The following is a 17,365-nucleotide window of genomic DNA, read 5'->3' on the forward strand; positions in this document are numbered from 1 at the left end:
TTTTATGCTTTCTTGGTGTTGTGCTTGTGTTCTCTGTACTCAGTCTTGTTCTAGCCAAGCCTTAATTGTTGTAGTTAACACTAGAGGGATTTGACCAGCAGACCGACTGGCTGTAGGATTCTGGGGAGGCGCTAGCCCTGCCCTTGCCTGAGGCGATCAGCAAATGTCTGTGCGCAGTGCCTGGGCGGGGCGGGCTCAACAGGGCGGGGGGAGGGAGCAGCTATGGCCGCTCTCAGTCCGTCCCCAAGGGCTCTGCCTCTCTGTCCCAGCAATCGCTGCAAACCTCGGAGCGGCCGTAGCCAGACAGTCCCGCTTCTCCCGTTTGAGTCTGGGTCCCTAGAGACTCGCCCGGATCTGTAGCCCAGAGTCTGAGACTCACTCCTGAGTGAAAACGACAACCGCGCCCTCAGCCACCAGCCCGCTTTGCGCGCGCACCGCCGCACCACCGTACCTTTAAATTTTCCACACTGCGCCTCCTCTAAGCCTCGTAATGCTGTTGTTTTTCCTTCTAGTTGAAGAGTCCCTCCTCAGCCAGCCTTCCTGTGGTTCTGGGTGATGTCCGTTCCGTCTTTTAGTTGTATTTTTGAAATGGTTGTTCGAGGCAGCAAACTCCGGTGTTTACCTATGCCGCCATCTTGGTTTCTCCTCTGGTTCTTAAAACAATATGTATGACCAAATACTGATTTTTTTTCTAGGCAGACATACATATAGTAATTTTATTTACAAATGACCAAATTGAGACATAAAGTGCACACACACACTCTCACACACACACACACAAGAAATAAAGTACAGTTTCAAAATATAACGGTGGGAAATAAATTGGTGTTTCAGTGGGAATGACTTTGTGTGTGTGTGTGTGTGTGTGTGTGTGTGTGTGTGTGTGTGAATGACTTTTTAAATAGAATTAGAATTTGAAAAGATGATAACATCACCATCATTTAATTTTTTAATATATGGATAATTTTATCTCCTCCTCTGGGCAGAAGGGAAACCAGAATTTATGCATTAATGATAGTCATAATATTTATAATGTAGTCACTTGAATTAAACTTATATTCCTGACACAAAAGATGTTCTAGATTTGTTTTCTGAAAACTTTTTGGTATTGACAAACATGATGAATTTTGATGCTTAAAGGATATGAAAAGTCATAAGACAGTTGCATAACTTAACTTTTACTGTATTTTTCTAGGACAAATAATTTTCTAATATGTTATAACTTAGTAGTAGTATCAAAAAAGTATTTTTAATTTTAATGTTTCCCTTTATAAGGAATTAAAGATATAATTTTGCTGTGTGGCCGGATTTTCTTACTGCTTGCTCTTCTTACTTTAATTATTTCTGTGACTACCTCATGGCTTAACTCATTTAAACCTTCGCAAGTTCACCTGAAAGGTAAGTTTATTGTTTATCTACCTTTTTATACTATTCTTTTAAAACATTTTTTTATTGTTTAAAGTATTACATATGTCTTCTTTCCCGATTGACCTCCCCCCGCCCCCCACCAGTCCCACCTCCCAGGACAAGCCCCCACCTCATTTCATTATTTCAAAATATCTGTTTTTTGAAGGCTTGTCTAAAAAAAATGTTAAGATCTACAGACCATTTTCAGAGAAAATAGTATTCAACTTATTGATACTTGGGAATTAAAAAACACTTCTATGTTTTGATGTCTTAGATGAAGAAGAGAAGAATGTGCAAAGGCAAAAACTTGCAAGAAAAAAACAACAAGAGGCACAGGGTGAAAAGGTAAAGCATAATTTTTAGCGAATATATCTAGAAAGAATACAAAAATACCTGGGGCATTTAAAATTTAGGTCTATTGCTGTCTGTGCTCAGATTTTTTTAATTATTGAGGTCAAATTCAATGATATAAAATTAACCATTCTAAAGGGTACAATTCAGTGGCATAACAGTCACAATGTTGTGCAACCACTACCTCCATCTAGTTCCAAAACATTTTCTTCGCCTCCAAAGAAAACCCCACCTTTCAGCCAGAACTGCCATCTTCCATTTAATTCACCAAATGACTAACACAAAGGAAAGAAGAAAGGCATCCGCTGTATGTTCTCAAGACTCAAGGCCTTTTAGAAAACCTGAGTGGCTCCTTTGGCAGAATACATTGTGACTCTACAAGAAAGGTGATATTGTAGACATCAAGGGAGTGGGCACTGTTCAGAATGCCCCACAAATGTTTCCATGGCAAACTGGAAGAGCACAATGTCACCCCCATGTGGGGGGCACTGTTGTAAACAAACAAGGGCAAGATTCTTGCCAAAAGAACTACTGTACCTATTGAGCATGGTAAGCACTCTAAGAGCCGAGATAGCTTCCTGAAAAGTGGGAAGGAAAATGATTAGAAAAAGAAGGAAGCCAAAGAGAAAGGTACCTGGGTTCATCTGAAGTGTGAGCCTGCTCCACTCAGAGAAGCACACTTTGTGAGAACCAGTGGGAAGGGGCCTGTGCTGCTGGAACCCATTCCCTGTGAATTCATGGCATGATAAACGTAAAAAAAAAAAAAGAAAACCCCATACCCATTAAGCAGTTACTTCCTCATTCCCCCTCCTTTCATCGTTTAGCAGCCATCAATCTGCTTCTGTTTGTATGTATTTATCTATTCTGGATATTGCATATAATGAAATTATATAACATGGCCTTTTGTGTCTGGCTTTTTTCACTTAGCATAATATTTTCCAGCATTCATCCATATAGCATGTATCAGAACTTCATTCATTTTTATGGCTGAGTAATATTCTATTGCCTGGAACTATCAGAATTTAATTATCCATCCATTCCCTGATGGACATTTAGGTTGTTTCCTCCTTTTGGCTATTGTGAATAGTGCTGCTAGTGTTAACTGTTTGATAGAATTAACCAGTGAATCCATCTGGTCCTGAGTTTTTCTTTGGTGGTTTGTAATGACTGATTCAGTCTCTCCTTAGGTCTCTCCTGTTTCTTCTTGAGTCAGTTTTGATAATTTGTATATTTCTAGGAATTTGTCCATTTCATTTTGGTTATCTAAGTATTCTGTTATATTCTTTTTTATTTCTATAAGATTGGTAGTAATATCCCCATATTTATTTCTGATGTTATTTTTTCTTAGTCAAGTTATAGGTTTGTCAATTTTACTCATCTTCTCAACCCATTTTTGCTTTTGCTGGTTCTATTGTTTTCTAGAATTCTGTATGTTTTTATCTTTTCTGTAATCTTTATTGTTTACTTCCTTATTTATTCTAGCTTTGGGTTTAGTTTTTTTTTCTAGTTTTTTAAAATGTAAAGTTAATTTACTGATTTGAGATCTTTCTTCTTTAATTAGATGTTACATCAGTTACCACTCCTCCATCTGCCCTTACATATAGTGGTTTGGGGATTGTAATATTTATTTCATCAGTGATGGAATTTGGAATCCAAAAATAGTTTCGACTTTAACATGATCGAGCTATCAATTAATGTTCTCCCAAATTGTTCATGTTTTGGACACATTGCCCTGACTTTAAGCTCCTAGAAGAAATCTTCGCATCCCCAGCCCTCAGTTTTTGTTGCATTGAAAACACATTAAAGGATATACAGGCGACTGCCATACAAGCAAAAGTATAGAAAATTTGTTTTTATTTGCATTATGTACAAATGCAGATTTTTAGAGAGTGATGCAAAGGTGGTAGCTGCTGCTTTTTTGGCAAAATTGAGTTAATGTGAAAACAACTTCTGACTTGGTTCTTACTGATAACTTTATTGGCAATGTAAAATCTTAGGAATGTTAATGTATAGTAACAACACCTAATTTACTTTTTTGAACAGGCCAGCAGATACGTAGAGAATGTTCTAAAACCTCATCAGGAAATGAAATTGAAAAAACTAGAAGAGCGCTTTTATCGAATGACGGGTGAAACCTGGAAGTTAAGCCATGGTCATAAACTTGGGGTTAGAAAATATTCCATTTTGAATTCTATTACTTATGTTTTGTTTTACATATATTGATTTTTTTAAATTGCAAATGATACTAACCTGTTAATACAGCTTTTTTTTTAGTTTTTATTAGTGACTGTATATCAATTTTTATTCAGCATATTTGTAAGTGCCTAAGAACATGTAACTTAGAGCCTTGAAAGGCTCTAACGTAAGGTAATCTTTAAGAAAACTATTGTCTCTATCACTGTGTTTCATATGAGGGAATTCATTTTTCCTCAAGGAAGATCTCCAAGGTATTATAAGCTCACATTATGTTCATTTGTTTGGCTCTTCTTTTGTAAAGCCAAATTAACCTTTGACTCTTTTTTCCTTTGGCCTCAAATATGAATTTTGTCATTTGCAACTGGAAGTTTACAATTTCGTTTTCTTACAGAGGAAAACGGACATTCATAAACGAATTAACTTTTAGAATAACTGGCCGTAGATTTTATGTGTAACATTATTTCTGTCCCCAAAACTTATTTGCTTTCTGTTTATATTGCACCTGTCACCATGTTATAAAGAAAATGAGCCCTAACCAGTTTGGCTCAGTGGAGAGCATCGGCCTGTGGACTGAAAGGTCCCAGGTTCGATTCCAGTCAAGGGCATGTACCTTGGCTGCAGGCAACATCCCCAGTAGGGGGTGTGCAGGAGGCAGCTGATCAATGTTTCTCTCTCATCGATGTTTCTAACTCTCTATCCCTCTTCCTTCCTCTCTGTAAAAAAAATCAATAAAATATATTTTAAAAAAAGAAAATGACTTAGTAAAGGTGAGCAGGATTCTTATAGTGAAGCAGAATCAGTTTTTATTCATTGCATAATGGTAAACATATCATTCAACAATCAAGGGTGGGTAATAAAATTAATGTGAAATGCACCTGTTCCATATGTGATTTCACTTCTGAGTTGAATTTGCCTTTTGTTCAGTTTTGTGGTGTTAGACATTGATAGCCTTGTTTTAGTCTGCCATGTCTCTTTCTGAAACGGTCACTATGTGAATTAGTCATTCTGGCCTTGCTTTTATGCTGTATCTTCTTGGTACTAGTAGTACCATGGCTAGTGGGGACAACAAAAAGTTGGACTGGGTAGACCTTCAGTGTTATTTATAACGTAAGGCTCTCAGGACTATTAAAGAACATGAAAATTGGAACGTAGAGCTGAAAGAAAGTATCTATCAGCTGATCCAGCCCCAGAATTTGCAGTGAAGTGGCTTAAGTTTGGTCAGTTAATTGTTCAGCATCAGGATCTCTTGACTTCCATTCCCTATGCTCCTTCCACAACTTCTCTTAGGATAAAGGAATGGGGAAAGCCGCCTATCAAAATGGTGGGCATTTTAGTCTGATAAAGAGAACTTTTAAAAAGTCAGTAGATATGGAAGAAAGACATTAGTGAGCTAATAAGTATACATTTGAGAATTTGACACTTAAGTGAATTATCTTGCTAACGAAGAAATTTTAATACATAGTATTAATACAAATAATCTTTATGATTTCTGGAATAAAATCCTTTGCCTCCTAAAGTGATTAATTCAAATGGAAGCTCAAAGTTTGAATTTGAGAACTAAAATATGTGTACATATATAACAAGATACTAGGCTGCATTCAACTATGGAAGTTTTGCATCACGCAAGCATGTCAAACTCACAGCCAGCGGGCCACATGTGAGTTTGACATGCTTGAGAGACATGTTTTTACATAGATGTACTATTTTCACAGCCGTTAAGGCAGCATTCCTTGCACTGCCTTGCTTCCTTTACTAACAGGAGGAAAGGATATCTCCAAGTTTTCTTCTTTCTTCCATCCTACTGAAAACCTTGGGAGTCAATTAAAATGGACAGGCCTGTCTCAGCCTTGTATCTATCAGACGGAACACCAGCGCTGGATAAGGGTAGTGTCTGCAAGATATTAAGCTCCATGTTTTCCTGTCTAAGAAAATAATGCTTTAATTTTCTGGATCTTATAGTGACTTAATTCTATTTTCTACTGGAATGCCATCAGGGTAAAAGAAATAACCATTGTGAATACAGTTGATAGGAAGCAACTGTTCAGAAAGTGTCCGTTGTTTTTGACTAGGGTGATGAAGATTTGGCGCTTGAAACTGACAGTCAGGCATCTTTTGAAACAGCAAACAGAAAAGCAGCAAAGAGACGGAACTTGCCTAAGCCTTCAACCAAGGTTTCACCACCTGCTGAACAGCCCGTGCAGAAGGAGGTTGGTTACTTAATGCCTGCTCGTTGCACTGTCTCATTGTATTGCAAGAACCTTGTTCTGTGCGTGAGGTGGTACACTGAGGAAGAAGGACTGGCTTTTTAATCCAGATGTTTTCCCACTAATTTACAAAGTGATCGCCTTCATTAAGGGTCACTTTCCCTGCGTAATATTAGTGTTCTGAAGCAAACGTAGAAGGAAGCTATGAAGAGACATGATAATAGGTTTAGGAAATAGTTCTTTTTGAGGGAGTAATTTGGTTATGCAGAAATAAAAAATATAATGTTTACTAAGGAAACATCCCTATGGGTAGCTAAGACATGGTTAAGCCATATTTAGTGAGTGGCTGCTATTAACATGCGTGTGTCATTTTCCTCAGTAGCACTTCTAGGGAATGGGTCAGTGACCATTCACTTTGGAACAGTGCCCAGGTTTATTATTCCATCTTTCCTTTCAAACTTTTAATCCTTAAGTTAAATTTGGAGCTGGCAAAGATTGGAAATAAGAAGTCCGTTTTTACTGCCTCTTAGGGAAAGCTGATAGGTTATCTCTGCAATCCTTGAGAAAGTGGTTTCTAATGTATTGCTTCTCAGTCTGAGGTTTCCTGATCCCTTAATGGAGCTTGAGGGTGAGAATCAGGTCATGGAACTGTTTCTTACATTTCAAAAGATCTAATGAACTGGATGGACTAGTTAAAAATTCAAGGTTCTTTGCTTTGACTCTCACATGCTTTTGATACCAAAGAAAAACAAATAGTTTATTTAATAAATGCAATTAGTGTTTGTTAGATGAAATGTTACAAAACGTGTATTTCTATGGTTTTAAACAACAAAAAGTGTACCTAGAGGTGAAATTGTTGATAATAAGTATTTTTAAAAAATATATATTTTATTGATTTTTTAAAGAGTGGAAGGGAGAGAGATAGAGAGTTAGAAACATCGATGAGAGAGAAACATCGATCAGCCGCCTCCTGCACACCTCCCACTGGGGATGTGCCCGCAACCAAGGTACATGCCCTTGACCGGAATCGAACCCGGGACCTTTCAGTCCGCAGGCCGACGCTCTATCCACTGAGTCAAACGGGCCACGGCAATAATAAGTATTTTAATGAGAGAAAATGGTCTGAACATCTGGTTTTTTAAGAGATTAACCAAAATAGGGAAGCATTGAGTAAGTCATGAAAGCAACCAAAGTGAATGGTTGTTAACCAATCCTGTAGAATTGCCAGTGAAGAAAAATATACACTCATCTTAAAATGTATATATGTATGAACCTAAATTATTTTTGGGTCTTAATGAACTAAATGTGTACAGATTGGTAACTGTCATCTTAAAATCCTATTTTTATGATCTTTTGTTAGCACAAAGTTGCTTACCCAAAAATGTTTATTGAGCTCTCATTTGCATTGTAAGCTTACAAGTGAATATGAAAATATTTCATTAAGTTTAGATGTATTTAAACTCTATATTGAAAAGTAACTCTTCTCATTGAGATAATTTTTTTCTTCAAAATGTTTATATTCCTATTACTAATACTTACTTTTCCTTAGGTTTCAGATTTACCTGAAGAACCCTCTGAAACAGCTGAAGAAGTAAGCTTATTTTCTTTCTTTAAAAATTAAATATATTTTCTATTTTCTTTAACATCAAGTATGTCTTGTCTGAATTTGGGTTTGAAAGTGAAGATAGCAAATGTGTTTCTGTGATTGCACTGTAACTAGTCTTGTTTTGAATATGGTAATATCAACCCCCCCCCCCCCCGGCCCCCCTCCTGTCCTGTTTTGGAAGCCTGATGTCTGCAGAGTGTGTTTTTAGAGCTTAGGTAAAGGTAGAATACATGGCTTTTCTATAGATATGTACACCAGAAACTTATATAATTTTATAACCAATGTCACCCCAATAAATTCAGTTGGGGGAAAAAATATATATATGTATATGGGCTTTTCCAGAACTTAAAGTCAGCAAATGAATTCTTTTATTAAAGATGAAAATAGGCAGATGACTTCAAATTGCAGTTTTCCCCTTAAAAAAGAGAAAGCAAAGAATGCAGCTACTTTTTAGATGTTTGAATGGAAGGATGGTTTGCTGTTTGGGAGGCAGGGTCGGACTGAATCCCACTCTGCATTGAGCTGCTTTCTGCCCAGTTGCTTTGTTATAATCTAAGCTGCCGTTCGGCCATTGTCCAGCTTCGTTTTAGACACATCTCCAGTGCACTGGAGCACATGTCTTTAAAGCCATTAACTCATTTAGGCAAAGGAGAGCCCTAGTGGTTTTCCATTACTTGGTGCTCAGGGACTGTTACACTCCTTAAAAATCATTTTTGCAACAGTCAAGAAAGCCATTGGGAGTGGCTCATTTTTGTCAACACAATTGTAACATTTAAGTTTAGTACTTTGGATGTCATAGGAAAATCCAAAAGTCCTACAGAAATAGAGATAATGAAGTGTGTAATGCAGGAGAAGCACAATGTTTTTTTAAAACACACACACATTCCTAATTCCTCCCCATTATACGTGATAAATTCATGCCTATGATACGTCTGTCCTGACACACATTCTCACTTCTTGTCAAGCCTGGGTTGGTATCCATGACAACAATTTATAATACAGGAGTATTTAAATATAGCTCATGTTTGACAGGGAACTCCTTTGATGAATTTACTTTGGCTTTAAAACACATTAAGTTATTTTACACAACTGCAGTTTGCCACCAAAGGTGCATGGATTATAGAACTCAGGTTGTCAGTGAGTCCTTTTAAATTATACCTTTTTGTGATTATATATAAAAGGACGGTGCTTTTTTTCCCCAATCTCAGATCTTCTGTCCCTAAAAATGTTGAGGAACCTCCACCACAGAGGCAGTTGGTGTTGCTTTTCTCTTGTAGAGAGTTATTTATAGTCATTCCATTTTGCTTTCTTCTCTCCCCCTTTCCAGTACTTGTTAGGGGATATTTTGTGTTACACTCATTAAAGTTTATGTCAGAGTAATGGAATTTTCAAGCTGGAATGAGCCTAAATAACTCATCCCATCTCCCTACTTGAGGCTGAAGCCACAGAGAAGAGGCGTTTCCAAGGAACCTGCTGGGAGAACTTAGGCCTCTGGCTGTAGCCAGCACTCCCCCCTTATTCACTCTAAGCAATACTGTCCCTCTTTCCTTCTCCCTTCTCTGATGTTTGGTCCTCTTTGTTCTGTTTTTGGTTAGTAAAGCCAACAAAATTATAGTAAATAATTGTTACCTGAGAATCACATGTAAAATATATGCACTATATATTGTTTTAATTGGAATAGGCAGCTTTTATAATAAAGTTTTATTAAGAATATTAAGAATGCCACTAATGTATAGTTAGTTGATACTGCTTGATACTTTTACAGTGTATTCTGTTCCCCACTAATCAAGAAAAGCTAAGTATTGGGATATTTTGATTCTACCAGAATCATCATTGGGAAAGGCATTTTCCATCTGTCCAGTTGCTACTGCTTATAGACTTCTAAGAAGTCAGTGAAAAAATTCTTAACTCCCTACCAACCACTCATAAGCTGTTAGTCTTATTTCCCTGGATGACTTTAAATAAATACGCTTTTATTGATTTCAGAGACAGGAAGGGAGAGGGAGAGAGGGATAGAAAAATCAATGATGAGAGAATCATTGATCGGCTGCCTCCTGCACGCCCCTACTAGGGATTGAGCCCACAACCCAGGCATGTGCCCTGACCTGGAATCGAACGGTGATCTGGGTTCATGGGTCCTGAATTATGACAAGGGAGGGAGGGATGTGAAACATAATTAATGCAATTCTTTCTTAAGTAGTACACTCTGAGTTTTGTAATACCTGTTACCATATTACCACAGTAACTACTTTCATTATTGTATGCTATCTTACTTCATTTTAAGAAGTACCTGGGAACCAAATTTTAATTATTGCTGCTACTTCTAATTTATATATAATTTAAAAATCTGCATTTGTGACAGTGATGTAATTTCTAATTTTGGGTTGTATCCCAGGCATTTTATCCATTCATAAGTCAGTCCACTACACTGTTGGTAATATTAAGAGAAAATGCACAACCAACTTTCACGATAATTGTAATAACAGAACAGTTGCTAGATTTCAAATAATAATCATTTCTGTCAAGTTTCATTTAATCATAATGCAAAAAACATGAATTCACTATATTTGAACCCCAGTTTCTCATAAAGCATTTGGCTTTAATTCTCTACCAAATCACGGAACAAACCATCACTGAAAAAGTTAAATCTTATTTCTAAAAATAAACAAAATTGACCTTTTAGTCTGTGATTCAGTTTTTCTATGATTTCTTTGTTTTATTATAAAACTTTTATGTAGAAATAATAACAGCTCAACTGATTTGGATGTGAGCCAAATACCTTACCTACTTGAATGGAAATATTTTCTAATATGGCTTTCCTGAAGGGGGTAGGTACTATTATAAAACCACCATTTCACCCTAGCTTGTCTGGCTCAGTATATAGAGCATCGGCCTGTGGACTGAAGGGTCCCGGGTTCGATTCCGGTCAAGGGCACATGCCCGGGTTGTGGGCTCGATCCCCCAGTGGAGGGTGTGCAGAGGAAGCCAATCAATGATACCTTTTTATCATTGATGTTTCTATATCTCTCCCTCTCCCTTCATCTCTGAAATCAATTAAAAATATATTTATATATAAAACACCACCATTTTTATATACTGTGGTACTCATATAACTTCAGGATAGTTACTATGATAAGACTGTAACAAAGGGTTTCCTGACAGGTAAATAATGAACATCAGAAGAAATGACTAATTCATCTTTTCTTTTTAGAATGTCCTTTATATACTAGCAGTTTGTAAGCCCTTTATAGCTGTTTTACTTACAGTTTTATCAAAGGGAAGAGTATGGGAAAACTCAGTACATAATGCAGATAAAGGAGGACTGCTCCCACCACAGTTCTCCGAGCTCTCAGCAACCAGGACCAGCTCTAGGCTCGTCTCCTTTGCTTGGATGACTGAGGCATGGTGCACAGCCCACAGCAATAGCGTGGACGGGGGAACTTTCGTTCCCTTCAGCCTAGTGTTTCTCTTGTCTGTAGACTGAGCTGGCACTGGACCTTCCTGGGTGGGTAGGTCACTTTTGAAGCCCAATTGCAATCTGTATGTGATCTGGGCAGACAGCTTGTTTAGTCTCGGGTATCCTCTCTGGAAGGCTCTCCTCAGTCAATAGGAAGATGTTTTCAGTTTCAGAATTACTTCTGTTTAGTGAATTTTATATGGACCTTTATGTTGGTCTACTCTCTCAGAGCTAATTTCTGCAAAATCCCTCGTGAGTTTTTATAATCACAGATGTTATAATTTTGGAATTGCATGGAGCAGTGGATTGGAATTCTTATCTGAACATTTTTATTCCTCAGGTAGTTACCATAGCTCTCCGATGTCCAAGTGGGAGTGTCCTGAGGAGAAGGTTTCTTAAGTCTTGCAGTTCACAGGTGAGGGAATTCATATTTTGAGAAATATTTTTATTGAATTTGACAATAGTATTTTCTCATGCAGTGAGAGAGGTTTTACTAGTCACACTGTTACCTGGTACTCTCATCACTTACATGTAGTCCATGTTGAGGATAAAGGGCATGTCTATGTATACTACATTGCAGAAACTTAGGTAATTAGGCCTGCGGGGTCCTTTTGAACTGCGATTGCTGCAAATTTTTTTCCAGTTTTCCATTTTCCTATTTATTTTTTGTCTTTTTGTTGTTGTTACAATTACATTTTCATAGGTTGGTGGGTAAGATGCTTTCAAAGCAGCCAGTATTAACTTTGTTCCCATTATACATTAGTTCTGCTTGATTTTGATGTGGCTAAGATTATGATCCAAATCATTTTTTCCCCCCAAATGCTAACTTTTTGTTCTCAATCTTTTTATTTTTTCATTCTTTTTTCCCTTGCTTTTTCTCAATCTTTTTATTGAATAATCTTTCCCTTCCCTATGATTGGGGCCTTGCTGTTTGTTAAATGCCTCTGCTGACTGTGGGTGCCAGTAGTCCCTGGGCCTTAAACAAATGTATTAAAGGTTATTCACATCTCAGAATCCATGGTATGGTATTTTTCTTTACACTCCAGAAAGTCCCTTTGAAAGGTGTAAGCATTGTTTCATTATTCTTAGGGGCATGTTCAACAATGAACAAATTGTAAAATATCATGATGACCCTGAGGGACACCAGAGTGTACAGAATTGACAACTACTTTTCTTATCTTTTAGGTTCTACTTGACTGGATGGTGAAAATTGGGTACCACACATCCCTATACAGCCTTTCTACTTCCTTTCCAAGAATACCTCTGGAAGTTGAGGGAGGCTGTTCACTGCAGGACATAGGAATAACTGTGGATACTATACTCAATGTGGAGGAAAAAGAGCCATGCAACTAGAAATGAAGAATACCTGTTCTACGTTAAACCAGTTATGTTGTCACCTTACAGGACAACAAAGGATTCACATTAAAATCATGACATACCTTGATTGAGCTCAAGGCAGTAAACACGTTAGTGTTAATATCCATGGGAATATATGGACATAAAGGGTTAGGAAAGGAGTGCTTTCTGCATATAGTGAATGTTATTCTTAGGTATCACCTTTGCCCATTCGCAGATCTTTTGTTTCTTTTTTTAAATTTAAAAATTTTTTTCAACTAGTTATTCAATATTATATTAATTTCAGGTATACAGCATAGTGAGTAGGCATGTGATTAGACATATAACTTGAGGCAATCTCCCTCGTAAGTCTAATACTCCTGACCCCATATGTAGTTATTACAATATTATTGACTATATTCCTTAAACTGAACTTTACATCCTCATGACTGTTTTGTAACTGCCAATTTGTACTTCTTAATCCCTTCACCTTTTTCTCACCCCCCAACCCTTCTTCCATCTGGCAATGGGAGTTTATTCTTTTTATCCATGAATTTGTTTGTTTTGTTTGTGCATTTTTTTAGATTCCACATACAAGTAAAATCACATGGTATTTGTCTTTCTCTGCCTGACTTATTTCACTTAGCATAATACCCTCTAGGTCCATCTATGTTGTCACAAATGGTAAATTTTCATTCTTTTTTATAGCTGGGTAAAATTCCACTGTATATATGTACCACATCTTATTTATCCAATCACCTATCATCAGTAACTTGAACAGACACAGAGACGTAAAAATTAAAGAGGCCTTTGGACCCCCCAAATTCAACTGGCAGGAAGCCAGCTGAGGAAAATGGCTCTGCTGTAAACCCATGTTACCTGTCATGCGAAAGAAGTGACACCGAGGCCTTTGAGGGCTGAGTCAGGAACCACTGGAGCGTAATTTCCTGGCAGGGAGTAGGACTGAGTTCTAGTTGAGGAATTTCTAATACTTGCCCACCTGGGCTTCAGAACTGCTCACGGGCAGTAACTTCTGTGTGCCATTCATTTTCAGTCTTTCTGACCAGAGTCATCCTGTCTATCCCACCACTGTGTATTGGGTTTGCGGAGGGGCAATAACGTGCCTTTGGTTCACAGGCCTACAGATCAGGAGGAAATGTACGTGAGAGCTGTACTAAGAATTACACACGCCCAGTCTCATCTGCCTCCGGCGCTGATGCTGTAATGGGTGTAGACTTCTGTGTGCTTTGGGAGGGAGGGAGTCACTAGGTGCTAGAGGACAGGCTGTGGGAATCAGCCTCCAAGATGGCCCCCAACCATCCCTATGTCCTGGTAGTCACACTTCTGTGTTGTTCCCTCCCACAATGTACCAGTGCTGATCAGTATAACCAACAGAATTACCCAGAAGTACAGAAGTCCTCACTTAACATAATCGACAGGTTCTTGGGAACTGGGACTTTAAGAGAAATGGAGTCCAGTCATGGGTGGCATAACAATGTTTCAGTCAACGACAGGCTGCATGTATGAACTGCATATACATGATCCTTCAAGATTATAAAAGAGCTGAAAAATTCCCATCACCTAGTGACATAATAGCCATCATAACGTCCTCGCTCAGTATGTTACCCATATATTTGTGGTGATGCTGGTATAAACAAACAACCTGCTTAACAAATGTATTTGTTTTTAAGCTAAGTGTTACTACAAAAGAGCTAATAAGTTAAAAACCTAAAAAGCTTATAAAGTAAAAATGTTATAGTAAACTAATATTTATTATTGAAGAAATGTTTTCAAGTTTATAGCCTAAGTATACAGTGTTTATAAAGTCTACAGCAGTGTACAGTGATGTCCTAAGCCTTCACATTCCCTCACTGCTCACTCTCTGAATCACCAGAGTAACTTCCAGTTCTGCAAGCTCCATTCATTGCAAGTGCTTTATATACCAGATTGTACCATTTTTTACCCTTTATGCTACATTTTTACTGTATCTTCTCTATGTTTAGGTATATTTAAATACATAAATATTTACCACTGTATAATGGCCTACAATATTCAGTACAGTAACAGGCTGTATGGGTTTGCAGCCTGGAAGCAATAGGCTATACGATAGCCTAGGTATGTAGTAGGCCATATACCATCTAGGTGTGAGTAAGTAAACTCTATGATGCTCACACACTGATTTAAAATAGCTTTAGATTTTTTTTAAAATATGGAACACTGAACGAATTTGCGTGTCATCCTTGCCCAGGGGCCATGCTAATCTTCTGTGTCGTTCCAATTTTAGTATAAGTGCTGCCGAAGCAAGCACTAGTTTTAGATTTTTTTAAAAAGCCTTAGGGAAAACAAACGAATCCTATTTCCACTTAGCTTGTTTATTACTTTTTTTAATAATATACTTCAGTGGAAAAGTAAAACTGAAAAATGTTAAAGACCTCCATCTCCAGTATACTAAAGAATATTCTGAGTATTTAAAACCAGTCAAAATGCTCAAGAGTGCACTATATAACCTATATACCTCTAATACAGCGGTTCTCAACCTGTGGGTCACGACCCTTTGGGGGTCGATCGATCCTTTCACAGGGGTCGCCTAAGACCATCGGAAAACACATATAGAATTACATATTGTTTTTGTGATTAATCACTATGCTTTATGTTCAATTTGTAACAATGAAATTGGGGGTCACCACAACATGAGGAACTGTATTTTTTTTTTTAAATGTATTTTATTGATTTTTTACAGAGAGGAAGGGAGAGAGATAGAGAGTTAGAAACATCGATCAGCTGCCTCCTGCACATCTCCTACTGGGGATGTGCCTGCAACCCAGGTACATGCCCTTGACCGGAATCGAACCTGGGACCCTTCAGTCCGCAGGCCGACGCTCTATCCACTGAGCCAAACCGGTTTCGGCATGAGGAACTGTATTAAAGAGTCGCGGCATTAGAAAGGTTGAGAACCACTGCTCTAATACAAGCCACATATCCTTGCAGTGGTTCTCAACCTTCTGGCCCTTTAAATACAGTTCCTCATGTTGTGACCCAACCATAAAATTATTTTCGTTGCTACTTCATAACTGTAATGTTGCTACTGTTATGAATCGTAATGTAAGTATCTGATATGCAGGATGGTCTTAAGGTGACCCCTGTGAAAGGGTCATTCGACCGCCAATGGGGTTGCGACCCATAGGTTGAGAACCGCTGCCTTAGAGAATTTCCCTTTTATTACTCTTCATCTCTGTTCATGCTTCACTTTGTAAACTCCCTGTCATGGAGTGATGTGGGAGTGAGTTTAATAATACAATAGCTGCCTGTTGTCAAAACATGTCATTTTAGATAGTTCTATAATGACAGCAGCACTAAGGGGTATTTTGAGGAGAAAATAAAAAGCATAAATCCATCTTTTTCTGAAGGAAACTGTAAAAAAAAAAAAAGACATTCCCTTTAAAAGGGGGAGGGCCTAGCCTTAATTAGTTAATTGTTCAGTTCACTGAAACCGAGGTCCTAAAAATAACAAGTTCTAAATGTGCAGCAGTTTCAGACTTTTACTTAGGATGTACCAGGTAGAAAGCTGCAAAGAACGTTCCTCCCACCATAACAAGTAAAGCTGAATGATATACAAAATCCAAATACATACTTTTGAGCCCTTAGGTCAGTGGTTCTCAACCTTGGCTGCACATTAGAATCACCTGGGAATCTCTTTAAAATCCTGATTTCTGGGCCTCATCCTCAGGAAATTCTGTTTCTTTGTTATGGGGTGGGGCCACAACATTAGTAACAAAGAAACAGAATTTCCGGAGGATGAGGCCCAGAAATCAGGATTTTAAAAAGATTCCCAGGTGATTCTAATGTGCAGCTAAGGTGCTGAGAACCATTGCCTTAGGTGGTGGAGGCTGCAAAGCACTCGGAGAGAGATAGAAGTCTCACTTTTGGCAGGGCTTGGGAGAAAAGGTGGCTGCTCTATAAGCACATGAGGAAATTAGATTTTAACATTTTTAATGGCCAAGCATGGGCTACTGCATCACTTTGGAACAAGACTGGCTATTTAATATATGGGTCAAAATGAAAATGCAGGCAGGACACCTTACTCAAAAATGAAGAATTCATGTGTGGCTCAGTGGTTGAGCGTAGACCTATGAACCAGGTCAGGGTTCGATTCCCAGTCAGGACGCATGCTCGAATTGCGTGCTTGATCCCCAGTGGAGGGCGTGCAGGTGGCAGCCAATCAATGATTCAATATTGATGTTTCTAGGTCTCTCTCCCTTCCTCTCTGAAATCAATAAAAATATATTTAAAAAAAAATAAATGAAGCTGAACCGGTTTGGCTCAGTGGATAGAGCGTCGGCCTGCGGACTGAAGGGTCCCAGGTTCGATTCCGGTCAAGGGCATGTACCTTGGTTTCGGGCACATCCCCAGTGGGGAGTGTGCAGGAGGCAGCTGCTCGATCTCCCTCATCGATGTTTCTAACTCTCTATCTCTCTCCCTTCTTCTCTGTAAAAATATCAATAAAATATATTTTAAAAAAATAAATAAATGAAGAATTCAAGACAGTGACAGCACAGCGTTGTAAGTGTGGGGCCGTGTGTGCACAGGTCATACCATGAAGCCGGTCCGGGCTGCGGGTCTCAGACACACACAGAGTTCCCACTCACCTGAAAGCTCTTCTCCCACCGGCCTTCAGCTGGTGTCCATGAGGAGTGAGAGCAGTGCAGATGACTGGAGAAGACAAAACCACCTCAATGCAAACGAGGAGGTGATTGGCGGCTATGGAGGAATAAACTCAAAGCCCCACCAGCTCCTTGGTATCCTTCTCTA

The 17,365-nt window shown here is 38.4% G+C and overlaps 1 protein-coding gene and 1 non-coding gene across 4 annotated transcripts in view; one reads left to right on the plus strand and one right to left on the minus strand.

The window, feature by feature from the left end:
* UBXN8 (UBX domain protein 8) overlaps positions 1-12,665 on the plus strand; it is a 17,018-nt gene extending 4,353 nt beyond the window's left edge. The window contains exons 2-8 of one of the 3 annotated variants that reach the window (XM_006086186.3): positions 1,276-1,398; positions 1,682-1,752; positions 3,802-3,924; positions 6,024-6,161; positions 7,708-7,749; positions 11,562-11,636; positions 12,407-12,665. In XM_006086186.3, the coding sequence (XP_006086248.1) occupies positions 1,276-1,398; positions 1,682-1,752; positions 3,802-3,924; positions 6,024-6,161; positions 7,708-7,749; positions 11,562-11,636; positions 12,407-12,574 (740 nt within the window). In that variant the 3' untranslated portion in view covers positions 12,575-12,665. The remainder of the gene's footprint in view (positions 1-1,275; positions 1,399-1,681; positions 1,753-3,801; positions 3,925-6,023; positions 6,162-7,707; positions 7,750-11,561; positions 11,637-12,406) is intronic. The other 2 variants (XM_023751845.1, XM_023751844.1) reach the window with 2 other exon arrangements.
* Positions 12,666-14,759: 2,094 nt separating this feature from the next.
* LOC111825440 lies at positions 14,760-14,864 on the minus strand. The gene has a single exon (XR_002828608.1). It is a non-coding gene; the product is annotated as a U6 spliceosomal RNA (small nuclear RNA).
* Between the last annotated feature and the right edge of the window lie 2,501 nt (positions 14,865-17,365).

This window comes from Myotis lucifugus, unplaced genomic scaffold (assembly GCF_000147115.1).
Source record: "Myotis lucifugus unplaced genomic scaffold, Myoluc2.0 scaffold_26, whole genome shotgun sequence".
In the NCBI taxonomy this organism is placed as follows: Eukaryota; Metazoa; Chordata; class Mammalia; order Chiroptera; family Vespertilionidae; genus Myotis; species Myotis lucifugus.